This window comes from Hyperolius riggenbachi, chromosome 2 (genome assembly GCF_040937935.1).
Source record: "Hyperolius riggenbachi isolate aHypRig1 chromosome 2, aHypRig1.pri, whole genome shotgun sequence".
Taxonomy (NCBI): domain Eukaryota; kingdom Metazoa; phylum Chordata; class Amphibia; order Anura; family Hyperoliidae; genus Hyperolius; species Hyperolius riggenbachi.
The window spans coordinates 21,965,457-21,990,806 of NC_090647.1; the positions used below are offsets into that span (position 1 = coordinate 21,965,457).

Genomic DNA, 25,350 nt, shown 5'->3' on the forward strand with positions numbered 1-25,350 from the left:
AGATCAGTTTCTGTTGGGGTTATCTGATGCTATTAATGATGTACTTATTAGTCACCCTGTGCCTAGAACCTTGGAGGATGCCATCTACTTGGCCATACGTGCAGATAGGCATATCAGGTACCGTAGACAGGGGAAAAACTATCCAAGTCCTGGTAAACAGAGCAATGTCTCTGCTTCGGCTGATGACCCTTTGCAGTTAGGTCATTCCAAGCTTTCCCCAACTGAGAAGCTTAGGAGAGAGAAGGAGAAGTTATGTCTGTTTTGTGGTGAAAAGGGTCATTATGCTCAATCTTGCTCTGTTAAAAAGGTTCCGGAAAATTCCAGCTCCTAAGTGAAGCTAGGGGACTTCACTTGGGTGAGCAGTTTTCTCCCCTAAAAAGTAAAAAAATATTGTTGCCTGTTACTGTATCCTGGGAAGGTCGATCTGAAAACTGTCAAGCCTTTGTAGATTCCAGGGCAGCTGGAAATGTCATTGATTCTGTCTTTGCTAAACAGCTGGGTATTCTGCTTGAACCCTTGCAGACCAAACTGTGTGTTATTGCAATTGATGACACTCCTCTGCAGTCTGAGTACAGTGGTGCACTGCTCGGATACCACTTTTCACTATCTGGAACTAATTCAGATCCGGATACCCAGATATCCGATCCGGCTCGGATATGCGAGTTTGAAATTTTGAAATCCGAACTGAATTCGGATATTCGACCCATGTATCTGGCGGGATTCGGATATCCGGATTGAAAACCGGAAATGGTCTTTTAATGGCTTCTTAACCGTTTTAGAAGCTAAAAACATACCACCACCACTAGAGATGGGCCGAAACGGTTCGCTCATGAACGATTCCAGGCGAACTTTGGGTTCCAGCACCCCGGGAGACCGAGCCTCCAAATTGGGACTGTCCCAGGGAAAATGGATGGTTGGGGGGTCTGCCCAAATTAGCGGTATCAGGTTTAGAGATGCCCCGAACAGTTTCAGGTGAACTTTGGGTGGTTCGTGTTCGCCATTGACCTGGGTTCGATTCCCGGCCAATGTATGTGAGCTGGCTTTTGAAATCCTACAATTCCCTGGAGGAGGAGGAGGAGGGAGAAGGGAGCTGTTGTGGGGTGCAATATAACGAATAACAATCAGCCAGGAGCAAGCTAACAAGCCTACAAGAGCCTAACTATGCTTTCCCTAGCAGAGTCTGTCAGCAGCTGTCTCTTAACTAATTACTGTAGGCAGACGAGTGAGTAAAACGGCTGGAGAACCTTGCCTTTTATAATGGGGGGGGGGGCTGCAGGAGTGAGTGTAGTCTGATTGGTGACAATGTGCCTGCTGACTGTGATGTAGAGGGTCAAAGTTGACCCTAATGGAGCATTGTGGGGTGAATCGAACTTCCGTAAAAGTTCACCTTCACTGGCGAACACGAACCACCCAAAGTTCACCTGGAACTGTTCGGGGCATATCTAAACCTGATACCGCTAATTTGGGCAGACCCCCCAACCATCCATTTTCTCTGGGACAGTCCCAATTTGGAGGCTCGGTCCCGGGGTGCTGGGTAGAGATGACGCGAACCTCTGATTTTCAGTTAGCAAACTTTTGCGAAACGTTCGGTTCGCGCAAACCTTCGCGAACCGCAATAGACTTCAATGGGGAGGCGAACTAAAACATTTAGAAAAATTTCTGCTGGCTAGAAAAATGATAGAAAAGATGTTTCAAGGGGTCTAATACCCGGAGGAAGACATGGTTAAATGAAATACACATCAAAAGTCCCAGAAAAAAAATCTGGATTTTACACAAAGCAGTGTTTTAAGGTCAGAAATCTTATTGAATGTTCAATTGCAGGCCTACACTGCTTTACAACATCAGGCAATGTATTCCTCCTCCCTCCTCGCAGAGGGAGGAGGGTCTTGTCTTCCAGGGAATTGTAGCATTTGAAAAGCCAGCTTACATACCTTGGCCAGGAATTGAACCCAGGTCTGAGTGCTTGGTAGGTAGCTCTCTTCACCACTATACCACCACCAACACTACATGCTGAAGCCAGCCTAGCATGTACCATTATGATATATCCAAGAGAAAAATGAGCTCACTTAAAGGAGTTATCCGGGATAAATAAAGGCTACTTACTGGGGGCTCCCTCCAGCCCCAAGCTCCCAGGACGTCCCACGCCGCAGCTCTCCCCACAGCCATTCGCCGGAGCTCTGACCCGGTTCCTGGTGATGACATCAGAGCGACCTGGAGGTCGCTCTGTACTGCGCCTGCGTGAGCGGCGCTGTCAATCACCGCCACCTGGGCCGGAGCGGACATGCGCCTGCGCCTGCGCAGTCCACTCCGCCCACGTGGCGGTGATTTTAAGGTGCCGCTCGTGCAGGCGCAGTACAGAGCGACCTCCAGGTCGCTCTGACGTCATCACCGGATACCGGGTCGGAGCTCCGGCGAACAGCTGCGGTGTGGGACGTCCTGGGAGCTTGGGGCTGGAGGAAGCCCCCGGTAAGTAGCGTTTATTTACTTTATATATCCCGGATAACTCCTTTAAGGATTTGTAGTATGTCAAAAGCCAACTCACATTGGCCAGGAACAGAACTCAGACCTACCGCTCTGTAGGCTGCTATCCTAACCATTATACCACCAACACAACACACTACAATGCTACATGCTGAAACCAGCCTAGCATGTACCATTGTGATATACCCAAGAGAAAAATGATTTCTCTCTCTCTCTCTCTCTCTCTCTCTCTCTAGGACTTGATGCCATTGAAGTGAATTTTCAGCTTAAAACCAATGGATATCGGCAGAATTTTACAGGCAATTTCAGAACTCCGCCGGATTGAAAAAGCAATTCCGTTCTGACCAAACGGAATGGAATGACCAATTTCCACCCAAAATTGCAGAAAATACAATTCCGCGGAAAGCATCCCTACTAGAGAGAGAGAGAGAGAGAGAGAGAGAGAGAGAGATGAATCTACAGTACATGGCTATCTGGGGTTCTCTTCGGACAACTGTTGAACACAAAAGGCAAGGCCATGCCTGGGTGGGCTTGAACCACCAACCTTTCAGTTAACAGCCAAACACGCTAACCGATTGTGCCACAGACTGTGTACCACAAAGACTGTGCACGCAGTTGCTGTTGAATGATTTTATGGGGATGTATGTGTGTCTTTTGGAGGAAGGAAGTAAGTCTGCTCCAAGAATTTTCAGCATGTAGTGTTGGTGGTATAATGGTGTGGATAGCAGCCTACAGAGCGGTAGGCATGGGTTCAATTCCTGGCCAGTGTGAGTTGGCTTTTGAAATCCTACAATTCCCTAAGCAAGCTCATTTTTCTCTTGAATATATCACAATGGTACATGCTAGGCTGGCTTCAGCATGTAGCATTGCAGTGTGTTGTGTTAGTGGTATAATGGTTAGGATAGCAGCCTACAGAGCGGTAGGCCTGGGTTCTATTCCTGGACAATGTGACATACTACAAATCCTTAAGCAAGCTCATTTTTCTCTTGGATATATCATAATGGTACATGCTAGGCTGGCTTCAGCATGTAGCATTGCAGAGTGCTGTGTTGGTGGTATAATAGTTAGAATAGCAGCCTACCAAGCACTAGACCTGAGTTTGATTCCCAGCCAATGTATGTAAGCTGGCTTTTGAAATCCTACATTTCACTAAGCAAGCTCATTTTTCTCTTGGATATATCACAATGGTACATGCTAGGCTGGCTTCAGCATGTAGCATTGTAGTGTGTTGTATTGGTGGTATAATGGTTAGGATAGCAGCCTACAGAGCGGTAGGCTTGGGTTCTATTCCTGGCCAATGTGAGTTAGCTTTTGACATACTACAAATCCTTACGCAAGCTCATTTTTCTCTTGGATATATCATAATGGTACATGCTAGGCTGACTTCAGCATGTAGTGTTGGTGGTGGTATAATGGTGAAGAGAGCTACCTACCAAGCACTTAGACCTGGGTTCAATTCCTGGCCAAGGTATGTAAGCTGGCTTTTGAAAGCCTACAAATCTTTAAGCAAGCTCATTTTTCTCTTGGATATATCACAATGGTACATGCTAGGCTGGCTTCAGCATGTAGCATTGTAGTGTGTTATGTTGGTGGTATAATAGTTAGGATAGCAGCCTACAGAGCGGTAGGCTTGGGTTCTATTCCTGGCCAATGTGAGTTAGCTTTTGACATACTACAAATCCTTACGCAAGCTCATTTTTCTCTTGGATATATCATAATGGTACATACTAGGCTGACTTCAGCATGTAGTGTTGGTGGTGGTATAATGGTGAAGAGAGCTACCTACCAAGCACTTAGACCTGGGTTCAATTCCTGGCCAAGGTATGTAAGCTGGCTTTTGAAATACCACAATTCCATGGAAGACAAAACCCTCCTCCCTCCAGGAGGAGGGAGTGAGGAAGCAATAACAATCAGCTAGGAACAAGCCTACAAGAGCCTAACTAAGTTCTCCCTAGCAGAGTCTGTCAGCAGCTATCCATTAACTAATTACTGTAGGCAGGCGAGTGAGTAAAACGGCAGGAGAACCTTGCCTTTTATAAGGGGAGTGGGGCTCCAGCAGTGAGTGTAGTCTGATTGGTGAGAATGTGCCTGCTGACTGTGATGTAGCGGTTCAAAGTTGTGCTCAATGGAGCATTATGGGGCGAATCGAACTTCCGCAAAAGTTCGCCTTCGACGGCGAACGCGAACCACCCAAAGTTCGCCTGGATCCATTCGCCGGCGAACTGTTCGGGCTATCTCTACTGGTGAGGTGGAAGTGTATTTAAGGTCACAGCACATGAGTAATCTAAAGGCTTAATAAATCCACCGGGAACTATTCACCAGTGAACATGTTCATCCATCCCTAATTAGTCATTTCGTTACCTTCCTCCATCTTTTATGGAGGACAGAGGTGTAGGAAAGAACCTTCATCCATCAGCATTGTGACAAGGGTGCTTTGTGGGAGTGGACAATTTGCCACCCTCCCTGTGGAAGGTAGCCCCACACCTCATTTTGAAAATCTTGCGGGTTGGCTATGGTATGAGGTGGAGCAACGCTTTCACTAGTTACCTTGTCTTGGCCACCCACCTTGGATGTGTCATGAAGCGTGAGATGTGCTCATGTACCAATTTTAAGTTGTAAGCCAAACAAAATTGGAGAACTTGGAGACACTTTTTCTCTCTGTCAGATGCCAACCTAAAGGCTCTCCAGAGCACAGGGACACACCAATATCTGTTAAGAGTTTTAAAGGGAGGGATATGGAGGATAACATGTTTATTTCCTTTTAAATAATGTCTGGCTGTCCTGCTGATCCTCTGCCTCTAATACTTTAAGCCACAGCCCCTGAACAAGCATGCAGCAGATCAGGTGCTCTGACTGAAGTGTGACTGGATTAGCTGCATGCTTGTTTCAGGTGTGGGATTTAGACGCTACTGACCAGAAAGGTCACCAGGACAGCTAGGCAACTGGCATTGTTTAAACAGTAAAAAAATATGGCAGCTTCCACAGACCTCACACCTCGGGTTCCCTTCATAGGGCCAGTTTTCTGCTCTCTCGGATAATCCTAGCAGAACGCCGGGCCCAGAGAGAGATTCTCGCAGAGTTTAGGGAGCCAGATGGTGGCTGGTAATGTGGTACGTTACAATACAGTTCACATTTCTCACTTTTTAAGACTAACACGGCATCTGATCACTGTGAGAAGTGTACAGGTAAATTGCTGGAGACATGCCGGATATTTCCAAGCCTCTTTTGTATGCATAACATAGGCCAGTGGTGTAGGTAGAGATTATGGGGTCCCATAGCAAATCTTCCATGGGGCCCTCAGAGGTAGGCACTCTTGAGCAATGTGACCTGCCCCTACCCCATGGATATGAGTTTGTTGGGGAATTTACATTCTCATGCAATCAACACTGCATATAATCCATGGGCTCTGAGGCAAAGTCAGAGGGTGGAGAAACACAAGAAAGTAATTAGTGAATACATCAAGTACCAACTGGGCCCCCTCTGCTCTGGGGTCCTATAGCAGCTGCTATGGCTATTGCTACGCCCCCTGATGTAAGCCCATTCCACATTATTAAACAGCCAAGTTTGATCTTAAAGAATATTCAAGGTGACATGTGACATGATGAGATAGACATGTGTATGTACAGTGCCTAGCACACAAATAACTATGCTGTGTTCCTTTTTCCTTTCTCTGCCTGAAAGAGTTAAATATCAGGTATGTACGTGGCTGACTCAGTCCTGACTCAGACAGGAAGTAACTACAGTGTGACCCTCACTGATAAGAAACTCCAACTATAAAACTAAACTTAAAAGAAGCAGAAAATTGCTTCTGATGGCAGGAAAGAGATAAAAAGGGCCAACAGTTCATAGAGTTTAGCTCCGGCATACTTCAATGAAGGTGTCATTGAGCAAAAACAATAAAACAGTTAAAACTTAAAAAGTAGATTTAAACATAAAATAAAACTGTGGAATATCTTAAAAAGTTAGAAGATAGTCAGGAGGATAGTTACAATCATTTATTTCATTAGTTTATTTTCGCCTCGGGTGTCCTTTAAAGGTAACCTGTGATCAAATACAAGAAAGAAATTACACTTACCTGGTGCTTCCTCCAGCCCTCTTCACCCTGATCACTCCCTCATAATCCTCCTCCTCTGCTGCCTGGATTTTCTGCTAGGGGTCCCGGTAATTCCCACAGTTGGGGTGTACTGCACATGTGTGGCTCTGCTGTGCGCATGCCCCCTCACAGTCCTACTGCACAGAATGTTCCGGGCCGTGGGAGCCAGACTATGACTGTGCCAACTGGCACTGAATGGATCGATTACCGGGACCCCTAGTGGACATTCCATGCAGAGGAGGAGGATGGCGAGGACCCGATCAGCATGACGGGGATTGGAGGAAGCCCCAGGTTTGTATAATTTCTTTCTTTTATTTGATCACAGGTACACTTTTAACAGGGGTGCCTCTAGTCATTTTGTCACTCCAGGCGAGAAAACCTGTGGCGCCCCCCCCCCCCAAGCCCCTCCACCCCAGGAAAATAATCATAATGCAGCATCGTTTCACCAGAAAATAATCATAATGCGGCAGTGTTTCATCAGAAAATAATAGTAATTATCGTAATTCAGAATCGTAATTCACCAGAAAATAATCGTAATGTGGCAGTGTTTCACCAGAAAATACACATATTGCAGCAGCAGTTCACCGGAAAATATTTGTAAGGTGGCAGCGTTTCACCAGAAAATACACTTATTGCAGCAGCATTTCACCAGAAATTAATCATAGGGCAGCAGCGTTTCACCAGAAAATAATCGTAATGGGGCAGCGTTGTCAGAAAATAATCGTAATGCGGAAGCGTTTCACCAGAAAATACACGTAATCCGAGCAGAGGGAAAGAGTAGAGAGGGAGAGGCAGCATAAGATGTAAGAGGGGGGTAGAGGAACAGAGAGGGGGAGGGATAGACAGCATAAGATGGAAGAGGGTGCAGAGAAACAGAGGGGAGAGGGAGAGACAGCATAAGATGGAAGAGAGTGCAGAGGAACAGAGAGGGGTAGAGACAGCATAAGATGGAAGAGGGGGCAGAGGAACAGAGAGGGGAGAGGGAGAGACAGCACAGCACTAAAGCACAGGTTTACAGCTTTACCAGCCTACAGCCTAACCAGCTTTCAAAGAAAACTCTAGTATCAAAAGAGCAGGGCACATTCTAGCAGTTATAACAGTACTGGGAGTCTGCACACAGGACAGGAAGTGTTCTTAGCAGCCTGCCTGCATACCTTCTCTTCTGCCTGTGCATGCAGCTTATCATCTCTGGAGTAGTGATGGGTCGTTTGCGAACGAGCCGGCTCTTTGCTGCGAACGACAAGAGCCGGTTCTCAGTTTTGAAAGAGCCGATGCCTCAGCCGCCCCACAGAGCTCTGCTTTGCTCTGCAATAAAGGGCGCTGAGGCATGTTGGGAGATGTAGTCCTCCTCTTGCAGCTTGTAGGAGTGTATGGGGCGGAGCAGAGCAGTAGAAAGAGAGATTGCCCCAGTCAGAGAAGCAGTCTGGAATTGTCATGGAGACGGGGGCGGGGCTTTTACTCCGATTCTGAGTGGTGTTTAGTGATATTTAATGAAGAGCCGATTCAGAGCCGTAAGAGCCGGCTCTTTAATGGGAGCCGATTCAGAAGAGCCGATTCTCTGAAAAGAGCCGGAATTCCCATCACTACTCTGGAGCAGAAACTTCCCTTCACCCGGGCTGTGTTGCGGTCTTGTGCGGGGGCGGGGCTCCAACACGGACACATCACATTCTTCTCTCTGTGACTGCATCTGTCCCCTGGCTGTCTCGCTCCAGTGTCTGTGTGCAGCCAGTGACACAGCTGGGGGGTCAGACTGTCGGGGGCATAAGCTGGCTGGCCGCTGGCTCCTGGTTTGACTGGCGTGGGGCGGAGTTAAAGGCTGGGCCACACAGGATAAACACTTTACCTGTGTGGCTACTGAGAAGAAGGGGCATGGCTTTAAAGAAGGAGCCTGGCAGAGAAGAGCAGTATTGATTGCTCTATTGGCTGGGGAGAAGTGGAGGTGGAGACACTGCTGAGCACATGGTAGCGTGCCGAGCACCGGGGACTGAGTCGGGAGGTAATATAAAAAAAACAAACATGGTCACGGTAGCAGAGGCGGGGGAATGCGCCTCACCACCTCATGGCGCCTCACCACCTCATGGCGCCCCAGGCAACCGCCTATACTTGCCTGGTGGGTGAGACGCCCCTGACTTTTAACCAAAGAGTGAATTTAGTGGGTTATGAATTCATTGTCGTATTACACGTACAACAGACGATCACTGATATATGGTTCTGGATAAGCCATAGCTAGCTATAATTGTCCCCCCAAATGCATGGGGTTGCCCCTTCATCCTGAAAGGGGCTGGGACCTCAACACCTCCCTCTGAAAGCCGAGGGTTAAAAGGAAAACAATGAAGGGCTGCACTTTAATGGACAACTGAAGAAAGAGGGGTAAGGAGGCTGCCATATTTATTTCCTTTTAAGCATTATCAGTTGCCTGGCTGTCCTGCGGATCCTCTGCCTCTAATACTTTTACCCATATCCCCTGAACAAGCATGCAGCAGATCAGGCGTGCTGTTTGTAAACCTTATTGCATTGTGGGAAATAACGTTTTTCCCCAACTGCCAAGCAAACCGTTTCTCCCCCTATGCATAGAACTCTCAGTGACAAACATTCTGTACAGATCACCTGGCAGAAAGACTTTACAATGGACAGTGACTGACTAAAATAAGCTATATATGAATGTTGTAAAAAAAATAAGCAATTTTGTTTATTATGTTATTTGTACTACAGTTACTCTTTAACCATTTGGGGACCGGCTGCCTAACCCCCTTTAACCTCTTGCCGACTGCTCCACGCCAATAAAATAATAAAATAAATATTTATCAGAATCAATTTTTATTTCGCCAAGTAAGTTTGCACCTACAAGGAATTTGTCTTGGCTGTTGCTTAACAAACACAAACACAAACAATACAAGGACAGACAGTGTGTATATTACAAGTCAAGGACATTATAAGTATAGTGGCAGTAAGCAATGTGAGAATTGTTCATTTACAGTTCTGTGCGGATTACTATCAAGTCCTGGCAGCTCTAACGTGATTCAGCATTAAAGAGACACTTAAGCCAGAAAAAAAAATGAGTTTTACTCACCTGGGGCTTCTACCAGCCTCCTGCAGCAGTCCTGTGCCCTCGCAGCCCCTCACTAATCCTCTGGTCCCCCTCTGCCAGCTAGTTTCGTTTTTGCTGACAGGCTCGTCAGAAGCCCCAGGTGAGTAAAACTCATTTTTTTTTCCTGACTTAAGGTTCACTTTAAGTATGGCTACCGCTTGAGGAAAAAAGCTGTTCCTGTGTCTAGATGTTTTGGTAGCGATTGACCGGAATCTGACTCCTGAAGGCATGCGCTGGAAGATGGAGTGAGCTGGGTGAGAGGGGTCAGAGGCAATTTTGGTTGCTCTTTTTCTGCACCTGCTAGTGTAAAGATCCTGCAGGGAAGGTAAGCTACAGCCAATTATCCTTTCCGCTGCAGCCTCCCCCTTTTCTAATGCTGAGCAGGAGCTGAACCGTACAGTCATAGATGATGTTATGGTGGATTCGATGATTGCCGTGTAGAACTGCACCATTAAATTTTGAGGTAGGCCAAACTTTTTCATCTGCCGTAGATGGTACATCCTCTGTTGCGCTTTCTTGACAATGGTGGCCGTATTGTTATCCCATTTTAGGTTGTGTGAGATCGTGGACCCAAGAAACTTGAATGACTCTACCTGGGTTATTGTGGATCCATTTATGGTTAAGGGGAGGTGCTGGGGGGAGATCTCCTAAAGTCTATTATCATCTCCATGGTTTTGAGAGCGTTTAGTTCCAAGTTGTTGCTGCTGCACCAGGAGGAAAGCTGTCCCACCACATGCCTGTATGCAGACTCATCCCCATTTTGTATGAGACCAACAACTGTTGTGTCGTCTGCAAACTTCAGAACCTTAACAGATGGATTTGTGGAGATGCAGTCATTGGTGTAAAGTGAGTACAGCAGTGGGGAAAGCACACAGCCCTGGGGTGCACCAGTACTGACGGTCAGAGAGCTTGATGTGAGTTTACCAAGTCTAACACGCTGTCTTCTATCGGTTAGGAAATCGGTTATCCATTTGCAGATGGATTCAGGTATGTGTAGCTGGGAGAGCTTGCTGTGTAGCAGAGTTGGCATTATGGTATTAAATGCAGAGCTGTAATCTATAAATAAAATCCTGGTGGAGGTTCCTGGGGTGTCTAGATGCTGTAGTACATAATGCATACACATGTTCATGGCATCATCTGCGGATCTATTAGGCCCGTAGGCAAATTGCAGAGAGTCCAGCAGGGGATCTGTGATGGATTTCAGATAAGCCATTAACAGTTTTTCGAATGCTTTCATGACCAATGATGTCAGGGCAACAGGCCTGTAATCATTTAAACATGTAGGTTTTGATTTTTTTGGGATTGGTACAATAGTTGAGCTTTTAAAAAATAAATAAATAAACATTCCTGGGGGCGATCTGACCTCACCAATAGAGCACTCTGTTGGTGGGGAGAAAAATGTAGGGGGGGGGTTACTTGTGGGCTACGGTCCTGCAGAGAGGCCATAAAGCTTTAGTGGTCCAATTTGTGAAAAAAGCCTGGTCACTAGGGGGGTTTAACGCCACGGAAGGACCAGGCAAACTTGCATGCGGGGGAGGGGACATTTGGGGGGGTTAGGCAGCCGGATCCCCAGTGCTGCTTGCTGGGCTGTGTCTACCCTGTTGCCAGATGCCCCCCCTGTAGCCAGCAGCCTTTACTCACCTCCCAGGCTCCAGCGATGAACCACTGTGAAACCCTCCGCTCCAGCCGACATCTCTGCTTGTACTGCAGCTCAGATCCGGGTCGCGGCTTGATGACGTCATCAAGCCGGGACCTGGCACTGACGTCATCGCAAGCGGGGATGCCAGCCAGAGCGGAGGGGAGCGCCGATTGCCGATGGAACGGCAGGAAGGTGTGTGGATCCTCTTCTTTCCCCCCCTACCGCCGCATCAGTAACAGGTATCACTACAATCTGATGGCAATGGTAGTGATCACTGAGGGGAGAAGTCAGCTGTCATATGACAGCTTAATCTCCCCTCTCGGGTGTGCACGATCACAGCGGCACACTTCTTTTACGTGGACATTTGAATCTCCATCCAGTCAGAGCGGCAGCACCACCTGCTAGACGTAGATTAAAACTACGTTGTTCCCCATTAGGCTAAAGGTGGGAAAAGTTATTATTTAATTATTTATTGTTGTCTCATTTATTGGCATCTCAACAGAGGTGTGTACACTACTTTATTTGTAAGCCATTTGCACTTGTGACAGTGTGTGTGATATTTTATGTTACAGACCCTTGTCTGTGCTTAGCCAGAGCTGGCGCTATCGTTAAGGCAAGGGAGGCAATTGCCCCCAGGCCCCAGAGTCTGTAGGGGCCCCTAACGGGTCTCCTATTTTGCCCTAAATTCTAATCATGCTGCCGATGGGCACTGCGGCCTCTCCGTATCTTTGTGGTGGAGGGGAGGACCGTAAGGTGGCAGTTAAGCAGGCAGGGGCGGGAGGCAGGGATTCATACTTTACCAGCTTCCGTCGGCATCACAGTTACCATGCTTCCCTTCCTGTCTGCTGGACCGTAGCGGCGCTCTCCCCGACGTGCCATCACATGCCTGCGTCACGTCGGGGAGAGCGCCGCTGCAGTCCAGCAGACAGGAAGGGAACCATGGTAACTGTGATGCCGACGGAAGCTGGTAAAGTATGAATCCCTGCCTGCCGCCCCTGCCTGCTTAGCTGCCACCTAACGGTCCTCACCTCCACCACCATCACACCACACAGTAAGTGAGATGCTGCAGACTGCCTCATGGGGGAAGGGGGGATTGCAGTTCGTGACAGGGGCAGTAGTAAAGCAGCTAGTTCGGAGGCCCAGTGGGCTGACATTTCTGGGTGGGTGTAGTGTGGGGGGGGGCAATTTACCTTTGCCTCTGGGCCCCCAAACCTCTGAAACTGGCCCTGTGCTCAGCTGTCACTGCTCCCCATACATAGTGCTGTGGGAGATGCCAGAGGCTGCAGGTCTCTCTGTACAGTGCCATGGGCACACGACTGCACAGGCCACACAGCACACTCCTCAGGGCTGCTGGCGGGGTGGTATGGACTGGGGGTTGGATGGCCCCCAAACAGGGACTGGCATTAATTTAGTTTTTTTGATGAAAAAATCCCAAAGACGTTCTATACAATGTGTATCAATAAAAGGATCAGTTTAAAGACTAGCTAAACTTTTTTTATTGCAGTCCAAAGGTGAGAGCAGCAACCACCTGGTAACGTTGCTGCTATACACAGTATGCAGATAATCCAGTTCTCCTTGTGGTAAACATTTTATTGGTCGGTTATCTTAATAGTCAGGGTGTAGCTGCTGCTGGTTACAGCTCTGGACTAGAATACAGGTCTCTGGAGTAACACGGATGCTTAGCATTCTACGTGGTCATGTTCGGGGGTGGCGCTGAGTTCCATCGCGATCATCGGTTTTCGTACCTGCAAGGGGACAGGAAGTCACGGTGGTGGATTGACCCTAGAAGCCACATGCAGCTTCTAGGGTCGCCTGCAACGACAGGGTAAATTGGGATCGGAACGCTGCGTTTGCACAATCGACGGTAATCGGCGGTAACTGCGCGGTGCTAAATGGAGCATTTAGCATCGCGCAGTTATCGCCAATTACCATCGATTGTGCAAATGCAGCATTCACTTGAATGGAAACGTTTAGCCGATGAGTCTTGAACGCTTAGCGGTAATCGCTGCCAAGAGGCTATGTGAACCGACCCTAGAGGTTTTTGTGTCTGTGGCCACCCAGTCTTTACCAGAGTGCCCTGAAACCAGAAAATGGACTGCTAACTCTAGTAGGCAATGGAGTCTTTTCTGCCAGTAGCATCAGTTCATGGACCCTGGGATAGCCCTACCAGAGAAATGGAGAATGGGTGGCACTGCAATGTTGAGAAGTCTTGCAGAAAACAATCATATATGATATTCCGTAATGAAGTCTGGGTAGACAAATGATAGGCTAATTCAAAATCAGCCACCAAGGCCAGGGCTGGCATATAGCAGGCAAGGTCGAGGGCCGAGGTTAGGGCAGCCAGATAGCAGTTAAGTTCAAAAATCGAGGTTAGGGCTGGCAAATAGCAAGCAAGGTCAAGGTGAAAGGCAAGTTAGGACTGGCAGATGGGATGCTTACCACGTTCCACGGAATTAATTTTCCCGCGATTCCAGCCGGAATTTGGTGGTTCCATTCCGTCGCATCGGAACGGAATTGCTATAGCGGAAATTCCGCGGAACGATGCAACGATGCGTACTTCCGGCGGAATGCGGATTTTTGTACGCCAATCACAAGGAAGCCCCTAGAAGAAGCTTAAAGTGAGAACAACAGGATTTCTTCATGAAAATCAGAATTTCTGCACCAATCAGAGGCTTACAAAAAAGACCCAAACAGATTTCTGCATGAAAAGCTGAATTATTTCAGCATCAATTACAGTCTTAACAAAAACCAATCAATCCTATGTTAGCAACTAGCTCCCTAGCTATCTCACCTATCCCAACCATTTTGTATAGGTCCCATAGCCTACGCAACACCTCCTGCAGCGCCAAAACCACCGGCATGGAACCACCGCCAGGTCCCAAAGCTTACGCGCCACCTCCTGCGGCGCCAAAACCACCGCCATGGAACCACCGCCATGTCCCATAGTTTACGCGACACCTCCTGCGGCGCCAAAACCACCGCCATGGGACCACCGCCAGGTCCCATAGCTTATGCGACACTTCCTTCAGCGCCAAAACCACCGCCATGGGACCACCGCCAGGTCCCAAAGCTTACGCTACACCTCCTGCGGCGCCAAAACCACCGCCATGGAACCACCGCCAGGTCCCAAAGCTTACGCGACACCTCCTGTGGTGCCAAAACCACCACCATGGGACCACCACCAGGTCCCAAAGCTTACGTGACACCTCCTACGGTGCCAAAACCACCGCCATGGGACCACTGCCAGGTCCCAAAGCTTACGTGACACCTCCTGTGGTGCCAAAACCACCGCCATTGGACCACCGCAAGGTCCCATGGCGTAAGCGGCACCTCCTGTGGCGCCAAAAGGACCGCCATGGGACCACCGCTAGGTCCCATGGCGTAAGCGACATCTCCTGCGGTGCCAAAATGACCGCCATGGGACCACCGCTAGGTCCCATGGCTTAGGCGACACCTCCTGCGGTGACAAAACGACTACCATGGGACCACTACTAGGTCCCATGGTGTAAGCGACACCTCCTGCGGTGCCAAAACGACCACCATGGGACCACCTCCAGGTCCCATGGTGTAAGCGACACCTCCTGCGGTGCCAAAACGACCACCATGGGACCACCTCCAGGTCCCATGGTGTAAGCGACACCTCCTGCGGTGCCAAAACGACCACCATGGGACCACCTCTAGGTCCCATGGTGTAAGCGACACCTCCTGCTGCAAAAAAATAAATAAAAAAAATAAATATTAAAAAAAAAAATGCCCGGGGGAACAGCCACTAGGTCCCATAGGCTACCATTTAACAAAAACGAGGTTTCATTTGCGATTACTTTAATTTTTCTGCCGGAAATCCGCAAAATTCGGCCGAAATGTAATGGCGACGGAATTTAGCGCTGGCGGAATTCTGGAATTTGCTATTTCCGATCATCCTTACTGGCAGATAGGCAAGGTGCAGAGCTGAGGTTAGGGCTTAGAGATAGCAGGCAAGGTCAGGGTGAAAGGCTAAAGTTAGGACTGGCAGATAGGAGAGCTCAAGGGTGGAGGTAAGGCCTGGCGGATAGGCAATGTCAAGATTGAGGATGGGGTCATCAGATAGCAGTCGAGATCAAGAGCCAAGATTAGCAGACACAGTTATGGTCACAAGCTGAGGTCACAACCGGAGCAGAAGAGTGGGGAGTGGGGACAGACAAGCCATTGGAATAGCAGGAACAGTGGTGTAAAAGTAGTCAAGCAGGATCATTTCAATGGGTAATCAGGAACAACTAAATTCCCACAAGCACTAAGTACTTCCATAAGGGGGGAGCTTATAGAGGCAAAAGACTGGTGTTCTGGCATGCATTTGCACTGGGTTGTGTGCATGCTTTAAAACTGATGTGGTCACTGGTGAGCATAGCCGGCCTTTGATATGAGCGACCGGAGCGGTCGCACAGGGCGCCAGCTTCCAAGGGGGCGCCTATAGCTGGTTGCCTATACTGAGGGCACCTACACCTGATTTCCTATACTGAGGGCACCTACAGCTGGTTGCCTATACTGAGGGCACCTACACCTGATTTCCTATACTGGGGACACCTATAGCTGGCTGCCTATACTGAGGGCTCCAACACCTGTCTTCCTATACTGGGGACACCTATAGCTGGCTGCCTATACTGAGGGCTCCAACATCTGTCTTCCTATACTGGGGACCCTTATAGCTGGCTACCTATACTGAGGGCTCCAACACCTGTCTTCCTATACTGGGGACCCTTATAGCTGGCTACCTATACTGAGGGCTCCAACACCTGTCTTCCTATACTGGGGACCCTTATAGCTGGCTACCTATACTGAGGGCTCCAACACCTGTCTTCCTATACTGGGGACCCTTATAGCTGGCTGCCTATACTGAGGGCTCCAACACCTGTCTTCCTATACTGGGGACACCTATAGCTGGCTGCCTATACTGAGGGCTCCAACACCTGTCTTCCTATACTGGGGACCCTTATAGCTGGCTACCTATACTGAGGGCTCCAACACCTGTCTTCCTATACTGGGGACACCTATAGCTGGCTGCCTATACTGAGGGCTCCAACACCTGTCTTCCTATACTGGAGACCCCTATAGCTGGCTACCTATACTGAGGGCTCCAACACCTGTCTTCCTATACTGGGGACACCTATAGCTGGCTACCTATACTGAGGGCTCCAACACCTGACTTCCTATACTGGGGACACCTATAGCTGGCTACCTATACTGAGGGCTCCAACTCCTGTCTTCCTATACTGGGGACACCTATAGCTGGCTACCTATACTGAGGGCTCCAACACCTGACTTCCTATACTGGAGACCCCTATAGCTGGCTACCTATACTGAGGGCTCCAACACCTGTCTTCCTATACTGGGACACCTATAGCTGGCTACCTATACTGAGGGAGGGCACCTACTCCTGGCTACCTATACTGGAGGCACCTACACTTGGCTACCTATGGGGAGGATGGAGACCTTCAACTGACTTCCTATACTGGGGGCACCTATGCTTGGCAACCTATATTGAGGGCACCTATACATGAGATCCTATACTGGGGCACCTATACCTGGCTACCTATCTATACTGAGTCTGAAGGCATTTGGGAGGGGGGCACACTGCAGCTATAATGCGTGGTGCAAATTGTCAGTGCTGTGCTATCATTCTAAATGGGGGAGGAGGCGGCTAACTGTCCCACTGATTGTTTTTATTAATATTCCTGAAAGGTTCTAGCCTTCATATTTAAGTGTATTCAGGATAATGCACTCTTTCCATCCATTCGTGGTTATTAATAGTATTTTTATATTATACATACGTGACGTGTCACAGAGATCTGAGCATTTGGCATGATGTGTCACGACATCAAAAAGGTTGGGAACCCCTGTCCTAGGAGGTAACACAGGAGAAAAGGTGAATTGCATATGGGCCTGTGTGTGTGTATACGTGCATGCGTGTATATGCACGTGGGAAGAGGATGAAGGGGAAGGGGGGGGGGGGGCACAAAAATCAGGTTTCGCTCAGGGTGCTGTGAAACCTAAGGCCGGCCCTGCTGGTGAGGGGCGTGGCTATGGTTTTCTTGGCCCCAGGCGGAACCCAAGCCTTCCCTAACTAGTCAGGTGTCCCTTTTCCTATAATAATAAGTAGCAAAAGGTGCCCCCCCCCAAAAAAAAAACCCCCACAAAGGTAACCCTCCAGTATATATAGGTAGCCAAAGATGCACCCCCCTCCCCAGCATAGGTAGCCACCTCCACTGCATAGGTAGCCAAAGCATCCCCCAGTATAGGTTGGTACCCCCAGTATAGGTAGTCAAGGTGTTCCCTCATTGTAGGTAGTAATGGTCGGAAATGCCAATTTCCGATTGCGCGGAAAAATCCGCATTCCACCATTGCCAATTACCGCTACTGCTACCGATTCCGCTTTCCGCTACCAATTTCCGCATTCCGATGTGGATTTCCGCCGGAAATCGCGGAAATTTCCGCTGAATTTAACATCGATTTTCTCAAAAACTATAAGGTCTTTTTGAAAACTTTTTTTTTCATCTTGTTCAAAAGATTCTGTTTAATAAACCCTAAAAATGTGGTGTTTCTAGGACATATGGAAGCTTTGCTATGAACCGCTAAAGTTGGCTGATTTTTACAGTAATGTCACATGCAGAAAATACACATTATCCGATATGCGGTGATTTTAGGCCAATCAGAAGACTCGGAATGAATAAGCCAATCAGAGAATGCAGAGATTTCCGCCTAAATCCCCATTCTCTGATTGGGTTATTCATTCCGAGTCTTCTGATTGTCATAAAATCACCACATATCGGATAATGCAGATTTTCTGCATTTTACATTACAGTCAAAATCCGCCGAATTTAGCAGTTAATAGTAAAGCTTCCATAAGACTAAAGCTGGCCACTAACGGTCCAATTTCTAGCGAAAAATCGTTTGAGCGATCAGAAATTCTGATCAGATTGGTTGTAAATAATCTCCATTGGTGGACACAATCGATTATGAACGAGTGAAAAAAATGTCGCCCGAATGAATTTTCGTCGAACGAAAATTTTGATTTTCTTGGTGGTCGTGATAGATAGGAAGCAAAGATTGGTTAGTTGATGGTGTAGTGAACGATCTTTTGTCCGATCAGAATTTCTGATTGCCTGAACGATTTTTTGCTAGAAATTGGACAGTTAGAAGGCCACCTCTAGACACACCAAATTTTCAGGGTTTATTAAACAGAATCTTGTGAACAAGATAAAAAAAAGTTTTCAAAATGACCTTATAGTTTATGAGAAAATCGATGTTAAAGTCGGCGGAAATTTCCGCGATTTCCGACGGAAATCCGCCTACCGCACTTGTATTACCAATTTCCGCATTCCGATGCGGAAATGCAATTTCCGATCGGAAATGCGGAAATTGCATTTCCGCGGAATCCGAATGAGCATCCCTAATTGTAGGTAGCCAACTATAGTTAGGTGAGGTGTCCCCTAAGTATAAGTAGCTACCCCCAGTATAGGTAGCCAAGGTGCCCCCATTATAGGTAGCCAAGGTATCATCAAAGTATAGGTAGCCATCCCTAGCATAGGTTAGACAAGGTGTCCCCCAGGTATAGATAGTCATTCCCAGTATAAATAGCCAAAGGTCCCCCCACCCCATATAAGGCATTTGTGTCAGTGGATCTATGTAGCTTCCTGCTGCCTTCCTATCCCCAACACCCACAGACCTTTTAACTTTATTTTTAGGTCACTACAGGGACCTCCTCCATCCATGTGTCTCCCTCAAGCTCCATGTAGTTTGCCCCCTGGAGAGATAATGCCGTGAGTATGGCCAGTGGCTAAATGATGTACTATTCCTGATCAGATAAAGAAAAGATCGAAAGATTTTTCACCTATACTCCTACATAAGTCTTAGTGTGCCCAAAAACAACTCGACTTCCGGCATCAATATCTGGCTGATCCGATCATAATGATCAAATCTGGCAGACATCAATGCCATAACATGGCCAATCGATCGAACGTTTCAGTTGGCTTCTGGCCAAAATCAATTGGAAGGATCAATCAGGCATACAGGATAATCCCAGTTGTAAGGGCTTGATCAGGTGTGTGGTGGTGACGACATTCAATTTACTGATGACTGATGGACTACTGGCTGGGCTTCCCCTCTGCATGTACCACATGTCATCGCCGCATGTACAGATGTCACTAGATGTTAAGGTGTCAAGTGGTACAGGCGCCCCCTGTGGCCCGATACAGGAGGAGGCAAGGATTTGCACTGCCGTGAAAGATGAGCCTCCAACACTCACCATGGGCTCCAGGTGTGAGACACATTACAAGAGGGGGGGAGGACGGCCCGGCAATAGAACGATTTATGCACTTTAAATCCTGTAGTAGAGCTTTACAAGTATTTTTCTTTCTCTGCCTGAAAGAGTTAAATATCAGGTATGCAAGTGGCTGACTCAGTTCTGACTCAGACAGGAGGTGACTACAGTGTAGAGATGGGCCGAACGGTTCGCCGGCGAACGGTTCCCGGCGAACTTCGGTGGTTCGCGTTCGCCTCCCGCAGGCGAACGTTTCCGGAAGTTCGGTTCGCCCCACAATGCACTATGAGGGTCAACTTTGACCCTCTACATCACAGTCAGCAGGCCCAGTGTAGCCAATTAGGCTACACTAGCCCCTGGAGCCCCACCCCCCTTATATAAGGCAGGCAGCGGCGGCCATTACGGCCACTCGTGTGCCTGCATTAGAGAGAGTAGGGCGAGCTGCTGTCTGTCTCTCATAGGGAAAGATTAGTTAGGCTTAGCTTTTCCTGGCTGCATACCTGTTCAGTGATCCTGCCACTGCATACCTGTTCTGTGAACCCACCCACCACTGCATACCTGTTCAGTGATCCTGCCACTGCATACCTGTTCTGTGAACCCACCCACCACTGCATACCTGTTCAGTGATCCTGCCACTGCATACCTGTTCTGTGAACCCACCCACCACTGCATACCTGTTCAGTGATCCTGCCACTGCATACCTGTTCTGTGAACCCACCCACCACTGCATACCTGTTAAGTGATCCTGCCACTGCATACCTGTTCTGTGAACCCACCACTGCATACCTGTTCTGTGAACCCACCCACCACTGCATACCTGTTCAGTGATCCTGCCACTGCATACCTGTTCTGTGAACCCACCACTGCATACCTGTTCTGTTCAGTGGACCCGCCACTGCATACCTGTTCTGTTCAGTGGACCCGCCACTGTATACCTGTTTAGTGAACCCGCCACTGCATACCTGTTCTGTTCAGTGAACCCGCCACTGTATACCTGTTCTGTTCAGTGAACCCGCCACTGCTTACCTGTTCTGTTCAGTGAACAGTTTGGTGTGTCAGTGTGAAGCAGTACCTTAATCACACTACCTGATTGATGTATACACATGCAAGATGTTTTAAAGCACTTTAGGCCTGTCATTTAGCATTCAATATGATTTCTGCCCTTAAAACGCTGCTTTGCGTCAAATCCAGATTTTTCCCGGGGACTTTTGGCATGTATCCCACTCCGCCATGCCCCCCTCCAGGTGTTAGACCCCTTGAAACATCTTTTCCATCACTTTTGTGGCCAGCATAATTATTTTTTTTTTTTCAAAGTTCGCATCCCCATTGAAGTCTATTGCGGTTCGCGAACTTTAACGCGAACCGAACCTTCCGCGGAAGTTCGCGAACCCGGTTCGCGAACCTAAAATCGGAGGTTCGGCCCATCTCTACTACAGTGTGACCCTCACTGATAAGAAATTCCCCTTTTTATCTCTTTCTTGCTCTTAGAAGCCATTTTCTGCTAGGAAAGGGTTTTATAGTTGGAATTTCTTATCAGTGAGGGTCACACTGTAGTCACTTCGTGTCTGAGTCAGGACTGAGTCAGCCACTTTCATATCTGATATTTAACTCTTTCAGACAGAGAAAGAAAAAAAGGAACACAGCATAGTTATTTGTGTGCTAGGCACTGTACATACACATGTCTATCTCATAATGTCACATGTCACTTCGGGTATCCTTTAGGCTAGTTACACACCAGGACGTTGCGTTTAGGGGATGTTATAGGGCACATAACGTGCCCCTAACGCAACGCCTGGTGCTCTCTGGTGTGGATGTCGGAGTGAGCCGCGTTGTGCAGCTCACTCTGGCGTCCGTGATGCCGTGATGCGTACTCTTGGACTCATGCGGCATCACGTGGTCCCGGCCGGCCAATCGCCGCACAGAGCGGCCGCTCCAGGAAGTAAACACTGCACGTCACTGAGTGCAGTGAATATTAATTAGCCATGTGCCCGGCCGCTCTCCCCTCCTCCCCAACATGACTGAGCATGTGCAAACAGTCTAACGCGGTTTAGCCGCGTAGAACGCACAGCATGCAGCACTTTGCTGCGTTACAATGTAATGCAACGTGGGCAGTGTGAACAGCCCACTTGTGTTACATTGCTGTGCGTTGGGGGAGCGTTACAGGCAACGTGCGCCTGTAACGTCCCTGTGTGCAAAAAGCCTAATGATTTCCAATAGATTTTAGGCTGAAATCTATTGGAAACTGACTGCAGTGTGTGGGTAGATCATATATCCCTCTCTGATCAGATAAGGGTCTTCAACAATAATGTATTTCACAGAGTGCGCACACAGATCTATACTAAGTGGGAACTCTCACTGTCTCTCTGTTGGCATTTTTGTGCATTTAGATTAGGCTAATGGTGCCCATACAAGGTACGATAAAAACACTAGATTTTCCCATTTATTTAAGCAATCACCAATCAAATCAAAATCAAAAAGAATCTTATTTTCAATCAAAACAAATGATTATTTTTTTTTTATATATAAATCCGATCTGACATGTTGAAAAAACCTTTATATTCAATCTAACTGAATAATCAAACAAAATTATCTAACTAAAAAAAAAATTAACAAAAATTGTGCCATGTATGGGTACAATAAAGAAGAGCTTTGTTGGTCTATCCCTTTGTGTCATCTAGCCAGGTTGTCAGCTACTGTTGGGTGAAGCATGACGGTCTGCACAAGGGCCAGAGTGGAGGAGCTCGATTAGCGAAATATCTAAGATTTTGGGAAGGAATGACTTGCATGGAAATGAATAAACTTATATAATTGTCAAAAGCTTTAAAGAGAACCTGTAACAAAAAAAAAGTTCCCCTGGGGGGGTACTCACCTCAGAAGGGGGAAGTCTCAGGGACCCAATGAGGCTTCCCCCACCCCTGTAGCTGCAGGCAATCCAGTGCTGGCTCCCCGAAGTGTCCAGCAATCCTTCCTCGACAAGTCTGACAAGGCTTGCTATATTTACCTTTCCTGACTCCAGAGGGGGCGCTGTTGTGGCTCTCCGCACAGAGATAGGCGGAAATAGTCAATCTCTGTCAAGTCCACTCTATTGCGCAGGAGGAGGAGACTTGTGCCTGCGCAGTAGAGCGGCCCGGCAGCGATCGGCTATCTCCGCCTATCTTCGAGCGGAGAGCCGATACTGCGCCTGCGCTGGAGCCGGGAAGGTAAATATTTACATCCCCGCTGTTCGGGGAGCTTTTATTTGTGGGATCGAGGAGGACGGGGGAAGCCTCAATAGGATCCGGAGGCTTCACCCACCCCAGCTGAGAACCCCCCAGGGGAGGTTTTTTTTGTTACAGGTTTTCTTTTAAGTCAAACACTATTCTTCTTATAATACAGTATATACTGTGTACAAAGATGGGTGCTACACAAGTATTTTAGAACTTTATACATAAAAAACAAAGCAATTCAGATTCTTGCAGATTGTAGAGTCGGACTGACAGCACTATACTTTTTTTTTTCAATAAAAGTGAAATCTCCCTTTAAGGTTGATGGATAAAGTTGATAATTTCAGCCACACCCTGTGCAATAATAATGAATCCAGTTATACTGGACACAGAGAATCTTCCCTTCATTTCCGTCTTCTGCTGCCAGCGATGGCGTCTGCTGATCTGAGGAAGGAGCTGGAGTGTCCCGTCTGTCTGACCATTTATACCGATCCTGTAATCCTGAGATGTGGTCACAACTTCTGCCAGAAATGTATTGATCGTGTGCTAGATTCACAGGAAGAGTATGACAATTATTTCTGTCCAGAATGCAGAGAGGAGTTTATGGAACGGCCTACACTGCAGAGGAACATTATTGTCAGAAAGATAGCAGAACATTTCCTGTCTACTCAGCCAGATCAGGAGGAGGCTAAAGTCAGCTGCACTCAGTGCATCCACACACATGTACCGGCTGTTATGTCCTGTCTGCTGTGTGAGGTTTTTCTATGTGATAATCACCTGAGAGTCCACAGCAAGGCACCAGAACACGTCTTATGTGACCCCAACACCTCCCTGGAGAACAGGAAATGCTCCGTCCATAAGAAGATCCTGGAGTATTACTGCACTGAGGATGCTGCCTGTATCTGTGTGTCCTGCAGGCTGGATGGAGAACATCGGGGACACCAGGTGGAGATGCTGGATGAGGCCTTTGAGAAAAAGAAGAAGAAGTTAAGCAATGTTCTTCAGAAACTGATGGCAGAGACAGAGGAGACTAGTAAGAGAATACAAAGTATGGAGGAAAACAGGAGGAAAGCACAAGAAAAAGCAAATGTTGAAACAGAAATAATCACTGCCTTGTTTAGAGCCCTCAGGAGATGGGTAGAAGACCTGGAGAAACAAGTTCTTAGTGACTTCAGCACGCAGGCAGGTCTGATGATCCTCTGGTTTGATGATGTCATCCAGCAACTGGAAATAAAAAAGGACAAGCTGTTGATTAAGATGTATTACATTGAGGAGCTGTGTAACATAACTGATCCACTGACTGTCTTACAGGAATCAGACACAGGTGACTTGTGTGACACGGAGGACAGAGAGAGACATGATAAGCAGCTCCATGATGGAGGGGATCTGGATTTGGTCAGAATCTCGCACACATTACACACAGGACTATCTGATATCATGTCTGGTATACAATACAAAAAGCGTCAGACTGAGGGGACATATATTGGGGTTGCACAGCAAACATCAGGGCTGCCAGTGTATGCAGACATATTACTGGATGTAAACACAGCTGCTAATGATCTACATATATCAGCTGACGGGAAAACTGCAGTCATGTCAGAGGAAAACCAAAATCACCCAGAAACACCAGAGAGATTTCAGGAATATCCTCAGGTGTTGAGCAGCCAGAGATTCTCCTCAGGGCGACATTACTGGGAAGTGGATGTTGGAGGATCAGAACACTGGAGAGCTGGGATGTGTTACCCCAGTATAGACAGGGAAGGATGGCAGTCAGGGAATGGAAATAGTAAAAGGTCCTGGTGTTTGGAGAGGTTGGGTAAGCCGTACACAGTGAGACATAACAGTAGAGAGATCTGGTTATGTGACGATGACGAGGTCCCCAGTGATAGAATCAGGATATATCTGGATTATGAGGCTGGAGAAATTTCCTTTTATGCCCTGTGTAACCCGATCATCAGACACCTCCACACCTTCACTGCTTCCTTCACTGAGCCCCTCCATGCTGTAATAACTGTGTGGGATGGTTGTGTGAAGATATCTGGGGGGACAAAGAGGATGTGAAAGATCACAGGGAGGGGACTGGATATGGTCCATTCTCTGTCCAATACTTACTAGCTTGCTGTGAATTCTGGGAGAGACCCAACATCAATACTTGCATCTCTCATTTTCTGTCCTGAACAATTGTATCATAAAATCCAAAAGTTATGTTGACTTACATTCATTTCTTATCTTCTGCTGCTATATTATACAGTCTGTTCATTTAAAAAAAATTCCAATCGCTCCACACTGCAGACTCGCTCACGCAGGAGGGGACCCAGGTAGACATTTCAGAGCCCTCCCCTCTAAGACCACCAGGCGAGGGCACACGTTCTTCCCCCAGGCTGTACACCTACTGAATGCACTGTAGTCCTATGGGTAGCATCACTTAAAGAGAATCTGTACTCTAACATTCTTACAATAAAAAGCATACTATTCTATTCATTATGTTCTCCTGAGCACCTCTGTGCTGTTTCTGCCACTCCCTGCTGCAATCCTTGCTTGTAATTGCCAGTT

At 47.7% G+C, this 25,350-nt stretch overlaps 1 protein-coding gene across 1 annotated transcript; it reads left to right on the plus strand.

Annotated features, from left to right (window-relative positions):
• Positions 1-23,226: 23,226 nt before the first annotated feature.
• Positions 23,227-24,858, plus strand: LOC137544659 (E3 ubiquitin-protein ligase TRIM11-like). Its single transcript, XM_068265755.1, has one exon. It carries the CDS (start codon positions 23,227-23,229, stop codon positions 24,856-24,858), a length of 1,632 nt encoding a protein of 543 aa, XP_068121856.1.
• Positions 24,859-25,350: the final 492 nt, after the last annotated feature.